The sequence below is a fragment of the Macaca thibetana genome, chromosome 16, assembly GCF_024542745.1.
Source record: "Macaca thibetana thibetana isolate TM-01 chromosome 16, ASM2454274v1, whole genome shotgun sequence".
NCBI classification, from domain to species: Eukaryota; Metazoa; Chordata; class Mammalia; order Primates; family Cercopithecidae; genus Macaca; species Macaca thibetana.
Genome location: NC_065593.1, coordinates 7,285,338 through 7,301,220, shown reverse-complemented (window position 1 = coordinate 7,301,220; position 15,883 = coordinate 7,285,338). Strand labels below are relative to the sequence as shown.

Genomic DNA, 15,883 nt, shown 5'->3' with positions numbered 1-15,883 from the left:
AGTAGTTCAAAAAGACAGAAAATTTGACAGAGAGTGGCATGCAAACAAGGAAACAATAGAAACATGAGCAAATTGTGAAATGTGTGGTGTTTTTAGTGGAGGATCATGGGCAATGTTGCTTTGGTGGGTTGTGTGAGTAATATGTATTCAGGGCCGCAGGAAGAAAACTGTTGTCTCTGGGGACGTGGATTAGAGAGGAAAGGAAGTATTGAAGGCAGGAGGACTGGCTTGAATGCTGCTGTCATTACCATAGTCCAAATATAAGATGGTAAATGTAAGATGATCAGTAAAAATGGAAAGAAGTGGGCAGATCTGACCTATATTTCAGAGTAGATTGGACTTGATGGTTGTTAGGTGATAACAGGAGAGTTCAAGATGTTCCTGAAGTCTTAAATAAGTAATGGTTTTATGTGCAATAGGGAACAGAGTAGAGATTGATTGAGCATAAAATGCTCTTACAGACATTTTGCAATCCATCCATGTAGAGACACCAAGAGAGGAGATGGAAATAGGCCCAATGACTCTAGAAATGGTTTGAAGATCAGAAATTATCCTATAATTACATTTGCTCAGGGACAATATTTAGTGTTCAGAAAGAGGGAACATGACTACCTTAAGGTGGCATACATAGCAAGAATAGACACCATCTGCAACTGAGAAATAGAATGCAGAGAACCAGGAACACTTAGTGTCATGGAAGCCATCAGGAGAATCTAGTGTTGTATGGCTTGTCGGAGGCTTCAGTAGGAGGAGGACCAAGGCAGAGAAGCATTGAATTTGTTGATACTTGAGAGAAGTTTCAGTAGAATCTAAAAGCCAAATTTAGATACAACAAAAATAGCTTATTCCTAACTAGACTGATAGAGTCATACTTTATCGGGAACTGTTTCTTCTTCCTTTTTGTTGTCTTACCCTGCGTAGTTAAAATGTTAACCTGAAATCCATCTATTTCAATTTATTGTCATTTATTAAGAAAAATTAATGCTTTTTATTTTCTACTCTTGAAAAATTGACTGAACGGATCATTTTATATTTTCTTGAAAAGATCTGTAGCGTGGTCATTTCAGCATTAAATGTGATAAAGCATAGTGATCCTGAAATGAAAATTTTCCCTGGCCCTTCTGAAGGCTTACACTGACTTGAACAATGAGTAGGGCTGGTAAATTGCATTTATTCACAAATCTGGATTAGATTATTTGAAAGCTCAGACCCATCACACAGTGTAGCACTTACCTTAGTGGCTGGCTTTGCTTCTGGGGAGGTGTAGTCATCATTTAATAAGAAGTACAAATCATTTAACCTTTCTTCCACTTCTCTCTCTTTTATAGGTTGGGTAGGAGGCTGTGTCTGGTATCTTAAAAGAAGAACTATACAGGAATCCCCTCACAAGTTCTTACATCTTTTCAGGAATGTCAATAAGCGGTGGATTACATTTCAGCACTTTAGCTTCCTCAAACGCATGGTATGTTTAGAAGACCATTCTTAGTGTTACTTTCTGCCTTTGTGTTTCTCTGTTGAGGGAATTTCAGAAATTCCTATTTAATAAAAGTTTTAAGAAATACTGTTTGAAAACAACTTGTATTTAGTGTCCTTAAATTTATCCAAATCTCTTGTTTTGATTATTCTTAACCGAAAACAGAATAATTCTGGTGTTTGAGGTTAAAAGTATGATCCTGAACTTACTGATTAAGTTTAGAGAAAGACTGAAAACTTGTGGCATATTTCAACCTGGCCAAAATTGGGAAAAGCTGAACTGTTGTGATACATCTTTTAAAATTCTTTGGAGTTCTGTGACTACATCAGTAATAGAGAAATAATTGCTTTAAAAGTGTGACCCTCTCATTTTCTTTCTTTTTTTTTTGAGACAGTCTCGCTCTGTCGCCCAGGCTGGAGTGCAGTGGCGCAGTCTCGGCTCACTGCAAGCTCCGCCTCCCAGGTTCATGCCATTCTCCTGCCTCAGCCTCCCGAGTAGCTGGGACTACAGGCACCAGTCACTACACCCGGTTAATTTTTTGTATTTTTATTAGAGACGGGGTTTCACCGTGTTAGCCAGGATGGTCTCGATCTCCTGACCTTGTGATCCGCCTCAGCCTCCCAAAGTGCTGGGCTTACAGGCATGAGCCACCACGCCCGGCCAACCCTCTCATTTTCTTAAATCAGCAGTACATTTAAAAGTCTTTTTTAACAATTGCACTTCTGAGTAAATTCAAACAATTAGACACTTTTTATAATTTTCTCGGCATTTTATAATAGGTATTGATAACATACATCAATCCAGGCTGACTCTGTGAATTTGTGGGCAATATGGAACTTACTGTTAATTGCCAGCGAGGCCATTTGCATTTTCTCAGATAGAAAAAGGGTTGTAGAATGGCAGAATGGTAGCTGAAAACTCATAGTGCCAGCCTGAAAGAACAGCAAACTTATAATTTAAAGTCCTATTTTACATTTCTCTCATCTTTAACTTAAAACTTAAAATTAAATTAAAATCTTAATAAAACTCGATATGTTGATAAGAAATTTAAATTTCCAGAAATGTTCAGGCTTTTTAAGTTGGGGGGTCAAGGATAATGGTGGCTATTCAGAGGAGAAATTCAAATATGTGTAATGCCCTTTTTTATGTAAATAGAACTCTTCATTCATGAGTCTGTAATTCTTTATTAAGACTAATGTATGTAATTTCACATCTTTGCGATGTAATGGAAAAGGCTCTTAAATAGTTATCAGCATAGGTGGCTCCACTCCCAGGCCTGCCTATAGCTGGTTGTTAGCTGTTGATATGCCAATTTATTTCTGAGGCTTAGTTTCCTTATCTGTAAGTTAAAGAGAGAGAAAGAGAGAGAGATACTAATAATGATGTATCTTCTTTGACAACTGTTTAGAAGATTAAATGAGATATATATTATATGAAACTGTGAAGTATTTCACAAATAGTAGTAGTAGTTATTAATTTTGCTAGTAAGTGGTAGAGACTATCTGACTCTGCATCCCACGTTCTGTCTTCATCCTGCCCTGCTAGAAAATCATTCAGCCCTGGATTATGCCCTACCACTGAGCCCCTCCCTATGCTGTTTGCCTGAGAACATGGAAGGTCAACAGGTTGACTTGGGCTCTTTCTTTTTTTGTGTGTGAGACAAGGTCTCACTGTGTCGTTCAGGCTGGAGTACAATGATGCCATCACAGCTCAATCTCCTAGACTCAAACAATCCTTCTGCCTCAGCCTCCAAGTGGCTGGGACTGTGGGCATATGCCACCATGACCCACTAATTTTTTTTTTGTTTTTGTAGAGACATTCCCTGTGTTGCTCAGTCTGGTCTCATACTCCTGGGCCCAAGGATCCTCGGATTACAGTCATGAGCCACTGTGCCCAGCTGGGCTCTTAATTATTGAAAACTTTTTTATTGTATTTGGAATGTTAAGCCTCCAGGGCAAATTCTAGAGGAGATGGATAACAAGTAAATGTATTTTTCTTTCAAGGAACGTATATTTCTATGCTTTTCTAAACTACAGAAATTGAAAACCATTACTGAGGCCTAAATTTTATTCTCCATATCTCTTAGTATAGTGATTTCCATAATTAACAGATATTAAAGCTGTGGGAAAAGCTTTCAAATAATGTAAAAGCTGAACTGATTAAAGAGATTGCTAAACAACCGTTTGAGAGCATTTGGGCCTTGGTTTTATAGTAACTTGTGCTTTTTTGTTTAGTATGTCACACAGCTGAACAGAAGCCACAACCAGCAAGTAAAACCCAAGCCAGAACCAGTAGCATCTCCTTTCCTTGAAAAAACATCTTCAGGTCAAGCCAAAGCAGAAATGTATGAGATGAGACCTCTTTCACCGCCCAGCCTATCTTTGTCCAGAAAGCCAAATGAAAAGGAATTGATAGAACTAGAGCCAGCCTCAGTAATTGAAGACTCAATAGATGTACGGAAAGAGACAAAAGAGGAAAAGCGGTGGAAAGAGATGAAGCTACAAGTGTATGATTTGCCAGGAATTTTGGCTCGACTATCCAAAATCAAACTCACAGGTACTTTGTTTTTCTGATATACTTACTTATTTGAAACTTTATTTTTAGTTAAACAAAAAGCTCATTTTATTTACCACCCGAAAAGAATAATTTGGAACTGCAGGTCCTGTCTTAGTATTTTTCCTGGCTTCAATTTAACTGGGATTTGAAATTAAATTTTCTGAATTCTATTTACACAGAATTGTAAATAGTTTTGCATTGTAAGTATTGTACTAAAAATAGTCACCCTTTCCTTTGCAATTAAAGTTGAATGTTTATCCTGCTTATTTCCTTGTCGTTAGTGTTTTTACACCTACTGTAAAGATGCATAAGATAATAAGTTTTGTCGACTTGAGTTCTGGAATGGGAAGAATTGCACTGCTGGACTTGATATGAATCCACAGTGGCTACTGAGTCTCCCAGTTCACTTCTGTGGTTTGCTTCTTGTAGAGCCTCTGGGCTTGTCACAGGTCTGTGGGGATGTAGGGGGCATTTTTCCTGAAAGGAGATTTGAACCAGATTTTGTTTTTTAACCTAATTCTAGCATCTTATGCCAAATTGTATTACCATAATTAAGTTAAGTTATTATTACAGGTTGTTACAATCACCCTGTAAGTCAGGTAGAGCATCATTATTATCCCATCGTATAGCCAAACTTTGACTTAGCTTATTCTGGGCTAACCTTGTTTAGAAGGTAAGTTCTGGATCACGCTGCAACTTGGGGGAAACCTGGTTGATTCCTCTTAAATGAGAATAAAGAGACTGAATATAATGTGGGAATAGTAAGAGTGAGCCAGGCCTCTTTGAGGACAGAAAGTGGTAAATAATGTTGGAGTCAGATGAAAAGATGAGACAGGGAGGCTTGTGAGAGCAGAGAAGGATCAGGGAAAGAGTGATTTTTTTTTTTTTTTTTTTTTTTTAAGAGACTTGAGCCTGAAATCCAGGGCAAAAGCAGGCAACTAGACAACTTCTCTCCTTAGCGACCAGCCTTACTTAAAGAAAGTTGTTTTTAAAGAAATGATGAATAGACACAGAGGGGTTGGTGAAGGAGCTAAAACGTCTTAGTAAGACTTACGTAATGTAACTCTTAAGACAGTGAGATGAATTCTGTGTGATAACCTTGAAAACGTGTCTCAGTGGTTTATGGTCACTAAGCAAGGAATCAGCATGTTTCTAAAGAAATTCTCTTTTGTCATTTACACAAGTGGCCTGAGTGTCATGCTGCTGACATGTTAAGAATGACTATAGATAAGTTATGCTTATAAGGATGCCACCCCAAAAACGAGGCCTCTCAGCCCGTAGGCATCAGATGTGGCCTGTCAACAGCAGGAGCTTCTTTGTGTGTGCCATCACTTAGCACGTCCACCCGGCAGATTAGCTCTTGTCTCTTATCGTCCCATTTCTGTCAGTTACAGCATTCTTCACTTCCTTCAGAGGGGAAACCTTAGAACCAGTCGTCTTCACTTTTTGCTCTCCGCTCTCCCCTTCATCTTTAGTCTAATTTCTGTCACCAACAGAATCTTTCGTAAGGCCTATGAGATTTGCTTTCCCATCCTCATTTCTGAAGCTGCCATCCCAGTTTAGGTTAGAAACACGGGAGGCTGTTGGTTTTTGCAGCAGCTCCTCACTGTTCTTTTCTTTTGTCCTCTGCCCTGCTTTCCCTGCAGTTCACGCAGCCCAGGGTTGCCGAACTAACTTTCCGAAAATACTGCTTTCGATTTTCCTAGCTTATATGAGTCTATAGTTTCTCCATGTTATCTTCTTTTTCAACCCTGCTTAGTGTTAAAGGAACACTGTGACCTGGAATGATCAAACTGTTCCTCAGAATCAACCTTTTTTCCCTTTTCCCTGTCCCTCCACCCTACCATTTAGGCCAGTCCTTCCACCCCACCATACTTGTTCCCCCACCTCCATGGGAAACTGGTCTGCCTGTCTTATATCCAGTCAGATCCTTTCAAGGCCTCTGTTAATCCTGCTCTTGGTCCCAGTCTCCCTTCTCAAAACTCGGAATTGACAAGCACACTTGAGTTCAGATCTTGGCTGTCACATTTACTAGCCGGTGAGACTTTGGGCAGTTCCTTAACTTTACTGAGATGATTTCCACATCTGTAAAGCAGGAATAATAATAGATCATTTAATAATTAAATCAAATAATTAATGTATAGAAAGCATCCAACAGCATGCTCGACACATGGGAGACACTGCAAATTTCCAAGTAAGTATAGGTAAACATTTGATTGTCTGCTTAATGTGTATTATATTTCCCCTAAGGTTGTTTTTGCCTATGGAGGGACTTGAGGTGAATGAATATTTACTCAGCAGGGAAGATGAGGAGGAGAATTTTAAGTAGAAGGAAGAGTCTTTGCAAAAGCAAAGAAGTCTGAGTTATCCTGGCACATTCAAAAAGCTTCAGTGTGACTTATGAGTAGCATAGTATGACCTGAGTATCATATAGGAGAGGTGCTTATTAAGATTGAAGAGTTAGGCAGTGGTCATGTTGTCATATTGGTATGTATATCAGGCTAAAGAGTTAGACCATAGCCATGGAAAGTCCTGGAAGCTTCTATGGAGGGATATGATGACTTTATGTTTTGTCTTATTTACCTTTTAAATATTTTAAAATTTCTATTAAATTAGTATAGGCTTATTATAAAAAAGAATTCAAATAATACAGAAGCATATATTTTAAACTGAGAAAGTATCCTTTCCCACCATTCTAGATTAAAAACCCCTGTGTGAAATGTCGCCTTCTGTATATAGACACATATGCAGATAGAGCTATGGTTGTAAGTTTTCTTCCACAGAAATAGGATCATTTTAAATATATATATATACACACACACACACACACACAGTTTTGCAACTTGCCATTTTCTTATGACGTATAGTTTTCACTCACAGTATTCACTGCATACTATTCCATTGTATGAATCTGCCATTATTAACTAGTCTTCTGCAGGTAAACATTTGTGATATTTCCAGGTTTTTTACTATTAAAAGCAATTCTGTGATTAACTTTTATGTATGTCTTTGTATACTCATGTGAGTCTGCCTTTAGGATCAGTATTTAGAAATGTAATAGCTAGCTTTGAACATTTAAATCTTTGGTGGAACAACAAATTTGTTTCTAAAAACATAGTATAATTTACCCTTCCCCTCAACAGCATTTGGGAATTAGACTTTCTTTTCTTTTTTTTTTTCTTTTGAGACGGAGTCTCCCTTTGTCACCCAGGCTGGAGTCCAGTGGTATGATCTCGGCTCACTGCAACCTCTGCCCCCCAGGCTCAAATGATTCTCCTGCCTCAGCCTCCCGAGTAGCTGGGACCACAGGCGCCCACCACCACACCTGGCTAGTTTTTTGTATTTTTACTAGAGATGGGGTTTCACCGTGTTAGCCAGGATGGTCTCGATCTCCTGACCTTGTGATCTGCCCGCCTCGGCCTCCCAAAGTGCTGGGATTACAGGCGTGAGCTACCGTGCCCGGCCAGCATTTGGGAATTAGACTTTCTCTGTAGAGTCCACTCCTGCATAAGCAGTCTTTCCCAGTTTTGCCAGTTTGATCATTGAAAAAGATTTTGTGTGAGTTTTCATTATTTCCATTTTGGTAAGGTTTAGCATCTTTTTTCTATTTTGATCATTTGTGTTTTTTCTTCTGTTATTTAGCTCTTATATCCTTGGTCATTCCTTATTGACTTTTTAGAATTCTTTGTAAATAAAGAAAATTAGCATTTTATACATCATATGCATTACAAATATTTTTTCTCATTTTGTCCTTTTCTTTTTTTGTGGTATTTTGTTGTTTTGTTTTGTTTTATTTTGTCCCATGGAGATTTTTGACTTTTATGTATCTGTTTTTTTCATGCTTAGAAGGGTTTCATCACCCTGTGGTTACAAAAACATTCACTCATGTTTTCTTCTGATGCTTTTATATTTTTGCATATTCTCTAATGCTTTGAAACCATCTGGATTATATTTCAGTGGAAGGAATAGGCTTGATTAAGAAAACTGCTGTGGGTAGTACTATAGAGCAAGGATCACCTGTTTTTGTAGATGCAGTTTTATTGGGACACAACCACGCCCACTTGTTCTGAGCATAGATCATGCCGCAGTGACAGAGTTAATTGCAACAGAAACCTTGTGGCCTGGGAAGCCTGAAATGTTTACTATCTGGCCTTTACAGAAAAAGTTTGCTGACCTTCTATCGGAGAGCACAGACTAGTGAGAGGCAAGAATGATGGCAGACAAATAGTGGTGGTTAACTGAGAAACAACTTGGGCCTGAACTGAGGCTGTGGTGGGGAAAGAGAACAAGGGAGAGAGAGAGAAAGATAGATATATAGAGAGAAACATTAAGGGAACTGAATGAGTAGGACCTTAGCTTGATGAAGTGGATTGCTAAGGAGACATGAAATAAGAGCTGAGAGCATGGAGCTGCAGAGAGTTTGAATACCTTGAGGTGAAGCAGGTATTTTCCAGCTTCATGGGCCCTTTTGTCATTTATTATTCTAGGCTCTATCCTGCTCTCTGAGAGAGAGCAGAGTGAGCCGTCTTCTGGAGTGAAGATTGCCTGCATTCAAATCCTGGCTTTGGCTAGCTGACTGACCTTGTGCAAGTTTTAGAATCTCACCGGCCTCAGTTTACCCATCTGTAAACTAGGGGTAATAATAGTACTTCCTTCATAGGGTTGTTCTGAGTAATAAGTGAGTTAACATTTGCAAATGACGTGCAAGTGCCTAGTACATGTCAAGAACTATATACATATTTCTTAAAAAATAAATTTAATACCTGGCTACCCCCATTGGCCTTTGGATTTGCCACCCCTGCTCCAGACACGATTACGGGGTTTCAGAATGAAAAACTAGATGAATGGTGGTGTTGAGACTTAAGAGTGTAAATATGGAAGAAAGAAAAGATTTAAAGAAAACATGATGAGTTCAATTTTGGACAAGTGGAATTTGAGTTGCTACTGGCATATCCAGTGGGGCAGGGGGCTGTGAAAGGCAGGAGCTCAGAGAGAACATTAGGCTGGAAGAACCAGGGGTCTTCAGCCTGGAGCTGGCAGTGAGGTCATGGTAGTAAATGGTGTTACCGAGGATCAGTGTGTGGAGTGACCATGCTGATGGTCACCTGAACTTTGGAGCATGTCCCCTTTTAAGGATTGGATAAGGTATATAATGGACCCGACAAGGAAATAAATGGTCAGAGGGAGGAAGACCGGAAAAGACCCTGTCACAGAAGCCAAAAGACTAGATCCAGTTCATAAAGGGCAGTGATCTGGACTGGATGTTAAATGCTGGAGGTCTCCTGAGAAGCCTGGCCGGTGAGAGTTATTTTATTTGCCAATTAGGAAGTCAGTGTTGGCTGGTTGCTAAATCAGAGAATAATGATTGCTGTGTCTTCTTAGAGTCTTAAATGAGCTGCTTTAAATAATTCATTTTAAAATAATTTTAAGTTTATTATCATAATGCTTGTTTCATTAGGAACACAGGAAAATAGGATAACTTGTTTAAGATCAACTTTTCTCTTGGCCACATCTTCCTTTCCTTCATGCTGGCTATTATTGTATTATTTCTCCTTTTATGTAGCTTATATGGTTATAAATCTGAATTGTCATTCCAGATGCAGGGTTTGATATCTAAAACATACTATCTGAAATCTCAAGAAATTAATAAAGTAATGATCTAATAGTACATACTGTGATGTATAGTGTACATCAACTCATTGGCTTCCAAATGTCAGCATGGTGATGTACACTCATGGTGGGCTTCTTAAAACAGTGGTTCCTGGCCGCTGTTTCCACTGATTCAGATCCCCTAGGGCTGGGACAGGACCCAGAGATCTGCATGTCTGACGAGGACACCAGATGATTCTGATGCAGGTGGTCCTAGACCACACTTCGAGAAAGCGAAGTAGGTGTTAGGCAGACAGCGAGTACCAGTCCCAGACCGAGTGGTCTGACTGAATGTGGAGAGAACTCACCTAGTGAGAGCCAGCGGAGCCGGTCGCTACCACTGGCAGCAGGAAAAGCCAACTGGGCAAAATCTGGACCACACAAGAGAGGCATGCAAAGCAAGACGGATGCACCACAGAAAAGGGGAGCAGCCTCACCTACACACACAGATGGAAAGGTCCCAGGGCAGTAAATTTCCCTTGTATTATTTTATATATTCCACGCCCCAGGTTTCTGGATGAACTAATTGAATTAAAGTCATTTCCTTCTGCTTATTCCATTTAAAGAAGCAGCACCCTTTGAGTGACCCCTACCCTCTTATCTGACCTTTTACCTCTCTATTTAGTTTATTACTAGAAGTCACATGTGTCTTGGAGTCAGCAGGATTTTTTATTTAAGAAAATACCTGATATCTGTCAATTGATTTCTTTTGGACTCTTAACATCTCGCAGAATTCATTTATAGCTAATGATAGCCGAGGCAGAAATATCTGGGAGTCAGCGATCCCTTTCCTAGAACTAGCCTTTCTTTCTTTGCCTTCTTTTGTTTATAGCTGCAATATACGGAGGATAATTAACTGTAGAATAAGTGAAGGGCCATATAGTACTCATTTCATCTGTGGGATAGAAGGTAACAGCAGCCTGATGCCTTGGCATTTAGGCCAGGATAGGAGCCAAACATTTGCTGGTGCTAATGCCATTTAAAGATTTTTTTTTTTTTTTTAAATGAAGGGAAGTAAGACTGAGATTATAAAGAAGGAATAATATGTCTCCCTTGAGTTTCTCTTGCCAACTGAGCTATTTACAATATGTTTTTGGAGTTCATTGCATGGACCACACTGGGGTAAAGAAATTTTATTTGGATTAGGATCATAAGAGGCTTTGGTGACTCAACTGAGTTTATACTTAATATAGGTCAGTAAAAAGCAGAACTTTTTTCCAGAGGAACATCTGTGCTGAAACGCTGCAACACGTTTTTTGAGACCAGAACACTGAAATAGATTATTTATTGGAACCAATAGATTATGCTGTTAATGGAACTGGTATGAAGTATGGTCTATCAATTTATAAATTTTTTTCTCCTAGAGCCTAGAATGCTGTTTTTTATTAAAAGAAAAAAGCAGAAATGGAGGATACACATTCATTTTAGACCACTTGTATAGTTTAAGAAGTCAACTTACTGTAATCTTCAGTTATTAAATATTTGTATTAAGGGGTTATTAGCATTCACTCAGTATGAAATGAGTGAATTACTATGATTTTTTGAACTTTATTTTTTGAAATAAGTACCTTAATAATGATATACTTACTAAATGTTATAGTATTATTTTTAATTATATGACTAATAAGTATTTATTTTTAGAAAAAATAGAAAATACAGATAAGCAAAAAGAAAAGATTGAAATCCTCCTATAATTTCACTATCTCAAAATAAAACCATTTTGAATATTTTGGTATATTCTCTTCCAGAAATTTTTTCTATGCATCTCATATATTTTTGCTTTATAAACAAATATACTATCATAGTGTAAATGCCTTCTGTGATTGAAAAAAATTAATATTCTGCTTATGTCTTTTTGTGTATCAACATGTTTACCCTGTTTTTAGTGACTTTTAAAATTTAAAAGTAGCATTTTCTTAAAACACAATCACATAATATACAGAAAGTCCCTTCAGGCCATGCAATAACCAGGGTTTTTATTTTTTTTGAGAAAAAGTTTTGCTCTTGTCGCCTAGTCTAAAGTGCAATGGTGTGATCTCGGCTCACTGCAACCTCCACCTCCCGGGTTCAAGCCATTCTCTTGTCTCAGCCTCCTGAGTAGCTGGGATTATAGGTGCCTGCCACCACGCCCAGTTAATTTTTGTATTTTTAGTAGAGATGGAGTTTCGCCATGTTGGCCAGGCTGGTCTTGAACTCCTGACCTCAGGTGATCCACCTGCCTCAGCCTCCCAAAGTGCTGGGATTACAGGCGTGAGTTACCATGTCCAGCCAATAACCAGGCTTTTTGCATACAGTTTTTTAGCCTTTATCTGTGCATAGTCTGTGTTTTAATATTAGCAGTACAGCCTCTGGAGTCAGACTGGCTGGGCTGGAATCTCTGGTCTACAATTTATTGGCTTTGTGGTTACAGGCACATTTTTTTTCAAGTCTCTAAGCCTTGGTTTACTTGTCTGTACAATGGAGATAATCCTCCCAGAAAGGATTATTGTGATGATTATAAGCAATAATGTAAGCAAATGATTCACTGCCATATCCAGTAAATGTTCAAGAAAGGTTATTATTACATTAGTGCATAGATAGTTTCTATTTTGTTAGTTTTATAAAAATGGGGTTATATTACATGTTTTGTTTAGTTATTTGCTTTCTTCACTAATTGGTATATCTTCCTCATACTTCCTCATCAATATAATTAAATCTGCCTTCCCTTTTTAAAGGTTGAGAGTATTCCATACTATAGATGTATTTAGTTTATCGAACCATTTCCTTATTAATGGACATTTAAGTAGTCTCTTACTTCTTGTTATTAAAAATAAAGACTTGTAATATCATTTTACATATATCCTTTTATGTATTTTTTCTCAAAGTTAGCTGTATGGAAGTATACCTTTATTTTTGATGGGTATATAGCATGCCATTGCATAGTTATACCATAATGTATTTATTTATTTCTCCTGTTTTAGAGGTTTTTTATTTTATTATCCTTATTATTATAAATAGTACTATAATAAATAAGCTAAATCTATAATGATTTTCTTAGGATAAGTGTATATAAGTGGCCTTGTTAGGTCAAAGGGTATGCATGGTTTTAAAGCTTTCAGTTTTCATGAACAGATTCCCCTCAAGAAAAGTTGCACCAATTCATGCTAGCCACCTCACCAATTCATGCTAGCCACCTCACCATATCTTCACCAATGAATGCTTGATGATAATGTATTTTTCTGAATAACTCTGTCAATTCAGTGTGTGAAAGTACACTTAGGTTTTTAATTTTGTACTTAATTCTGATGAGGTTTTATATTTGTCATATGCCGAGTGGTGATTTGTATTGCTTTGTTAATGGCCTGTTTGCCTCCCAGCCTTCTCTTCTGTGTTCGTCTTTGTTTATTGTTTGTAAGGATTCTTTATATATTAAAGATTTGATCTCATTATATGTATCTGTCACAAATGTCTTATGTTGTTTGTGTCTTGTTTTCATTTATCTTTGTTTTCATGTGCGAAAGTTAATTTGATGTAACCAAAGCTATTTTCTTACAAGTTTCTGGTTTTTATACCATGCTTAGGTTTTCCCATATGAAGATTTTGTAAATACAGTATTTATCTGCATTGTTAATATTATATTTTTATGATTTTATATTTTATAATAAAATTTATTATTGATAAGAAATGTAGTTTGGTCAGTGGTATAAGATAGAGATATTGCCAGTTTTGAATAAATCATTAACCAGTGTTTGAATGTTCTATTCACAAAGAATTTATGAAGCTCTATCCCTGGAATAAATACCTCAATTCTGCTAATATTTTAATTGGGATTTCAATGTTTATTCAGGGATGAATTGAGAACTTTACCGTTACGTCAGCTTCATTTATACAAGTCTTCTTTTATGCCTCTTGAGTTTCATAGTTTTACTTAAATAGATCAGTACATGTATTGATAAATGATTTTGGAAGTATTTAAACATTTTTTTTCAGTTGATTATTTCTTGAGTTTTTCAGGAATACAGTGAAATAATGATCAAGTTATCTCCTTTTTCATGTTTATGCTAATTATTTCATTTTCTGGTAATTGCCTCTTTGTTGTACTTTCTCTACTTGCTTTCTTCATTATAATTTTCTGCTTCATTCTGAAGGGTCTTCTGAAATGTGTTATGTAGAGTGCTGACTTGATTTTGTGCCATCTACTTTTTATTACATCTCATGACTTTTGACATTCTGCTATGGCAGTTTTTGTTTCTTGTACTACTTTTCTTAACCTACTTTGTTTCATGAGCTTTACTTTTTTCTACAGTGTACAAATTTACTTGTTCTGTTCATTCAGCTGATGTTTGTTGAGCATCTGTTATATTCCAAGTATCCGCTTCTGAGTGTTGTGGACAGAATAAGGTGCAGGTGACTGACACAGTCTCTGCCCTGATAGGTCTTACTCTTCAGGAGTTTATAGTCTAGTGGGTCTGTGGTACATCTTTTTAAAAATATATTCAGCCTCTTCTTCCATGCTACTTTTTTTTTTTCTTTTATACTGTAGAATCTTTTTTAATGAGTCACACTGATTCGCTTTACCTCTCTTTATCTTTCTCTATTCCGGCAAGAAGACAACACTATCCAGACAGTAGTTACACCCCAAATGAATGTAAGCTTCATGGGGTGGGGCATTTTGTCTGTTTGCGCTGTTCTGTCTTCTGTACCTACAGCAGTGCCTGGCACATAGTAAGCGCTCATTATGTGTCGATTGAACGGATGCAGGGTTGGGTTTGTATTCATCACCTAACAGTTTCACTTGTTGTTGGAGTTCTCTCTCATTTTAAATGAGAGGAACCAAGGCCATCAGTTTGCATTTATGGAAACGAGGAGGGCACAAGCAGTGAGGGAACTTTTTCTCCAAAAGGTTTTTTTTATTTACCATGTTTCTGAAACAACAGTGCCAATGTCCTGTTTCCCAAATCTGGGTTTTGGTGTCATCTGTTTCTCCTCTCTGCATATGGTATGTCTGTGTCCAGCCTCTTCTCTGGTGCTGTGGCCTGCTGAGTTGGAAGAATACCACAGTGTGCCAAAGTATGGTGGCAGTGGGTGGCTTGCTACACTGTGTGAAGCCATCAGAAAAGTGTTCTCCCTTGTCTCAGTGAGAATTATGTCAAGGTGAGGCCCTGCTTTCATTTTTTCATGACCCTCTACTGCTTTCTAGCCCTCTAGCTATGATGTAGCTGCCTCTCAGCTCTCCTACACTGTGGTGACAAAGGGGCTTTCTGAGGAGTGGGCTCATCTGGCCATGGTTCACCCTGGCTTCTGTCCTTGCTCCTCACCAGGAAGGAATAATGAGTATGGTTAGAATAGCCTTGATTGCCCATATTTATTTCCCATATTTATCCATTCCTTATTAGTAGCTATTTATGTAGTATATTCTTTTGCTATTTAAATAATGAATGTAGTGACTCAGCCCTCAGTAACTGTCTTCAATTTAGTCTCATCTGTCCTTTATTTAACAAATGCTTCTTGAGGTTTTTAGTATCCTGTCTTTACCTAATTTATTGCTGATGCAGATTTTTCTTCGATTTTCATTTTTATTCCATCATTTCAGTTGGTTTCTGTGGGACTGGGGCTCTACAGATACTTTAGCCAATGTTCCAATTTAGACAAAAAAAAAAAAAATATTTAGCTAGGCTACTCTGTTTTCTGATGATTTAGTTGTTAAGATGGGATTTAATTGCCTTAAGTTCAATATGATTTTAATTGAACTGGTTGTAAGTATAAGATGTTGTGATAGATGCTAGGGGAAGGTAAAGATAAATTTTGTAAGAATAATAATCACTCTCAAAATATATTGAGAACTTTAAAGAGGAAGAAAAAAAAACTAAGTTGAGAATTGATTCAACATCACATAAGTGAAAATTTGAAAATAAATGACTTAAGTAAAGGGTTTATTATTTCATGTGTCAAGGATTCTGAGGTTCCGAGTCTGGAGCTGGTGCTTAAGGATGTTGCCAACATACCTGGTACCTTCTTTGTCTGTTATCATTAGCTTGTGGTTTTTGTCCTCAGGACCACAAGATGACTTCCATACCCTCATCATCATATTGTATTCTGAGCAGAAAGAAGAAATGAGGGGAAAATGTGGAAAGGCAGAAACCTCCTTATAAGACTTTGCCTCTTAATTTGGGAGGCAAAGTTCTTCATAGGAACTTATTATATCTTATTGGCCAGGAGTGTGCA

General features: G+C 37.6%; 1 protein-coding gene across 1 annotated transcript in view; it reads left to right on the top strand.

Annotated features, from left to right (window-relative positions):
• The window catches only part of LOC126939902 (protoheme IX farnesyltransferase, mitochondrial), a 558,222-nt gene that overhangs the window by 421,094 nt on the left and 121,245 nt on the right, over positions 1-15,883 (top strand). Inside the window, exons 3-4 of the mRNA XM_050765727.1 lie at positions 1,329-1,462; positions 3,709-4,030. Of these exons, the coding sequence (XP_050621684.1) occupies positions 1,329-1,462; positions 3,709-4,030 (456 nt within the window). The remainder of the gene's footprint in view (positions 1-1,328; positions 1,463-3,708; positions 4,031-15,883) is intronic.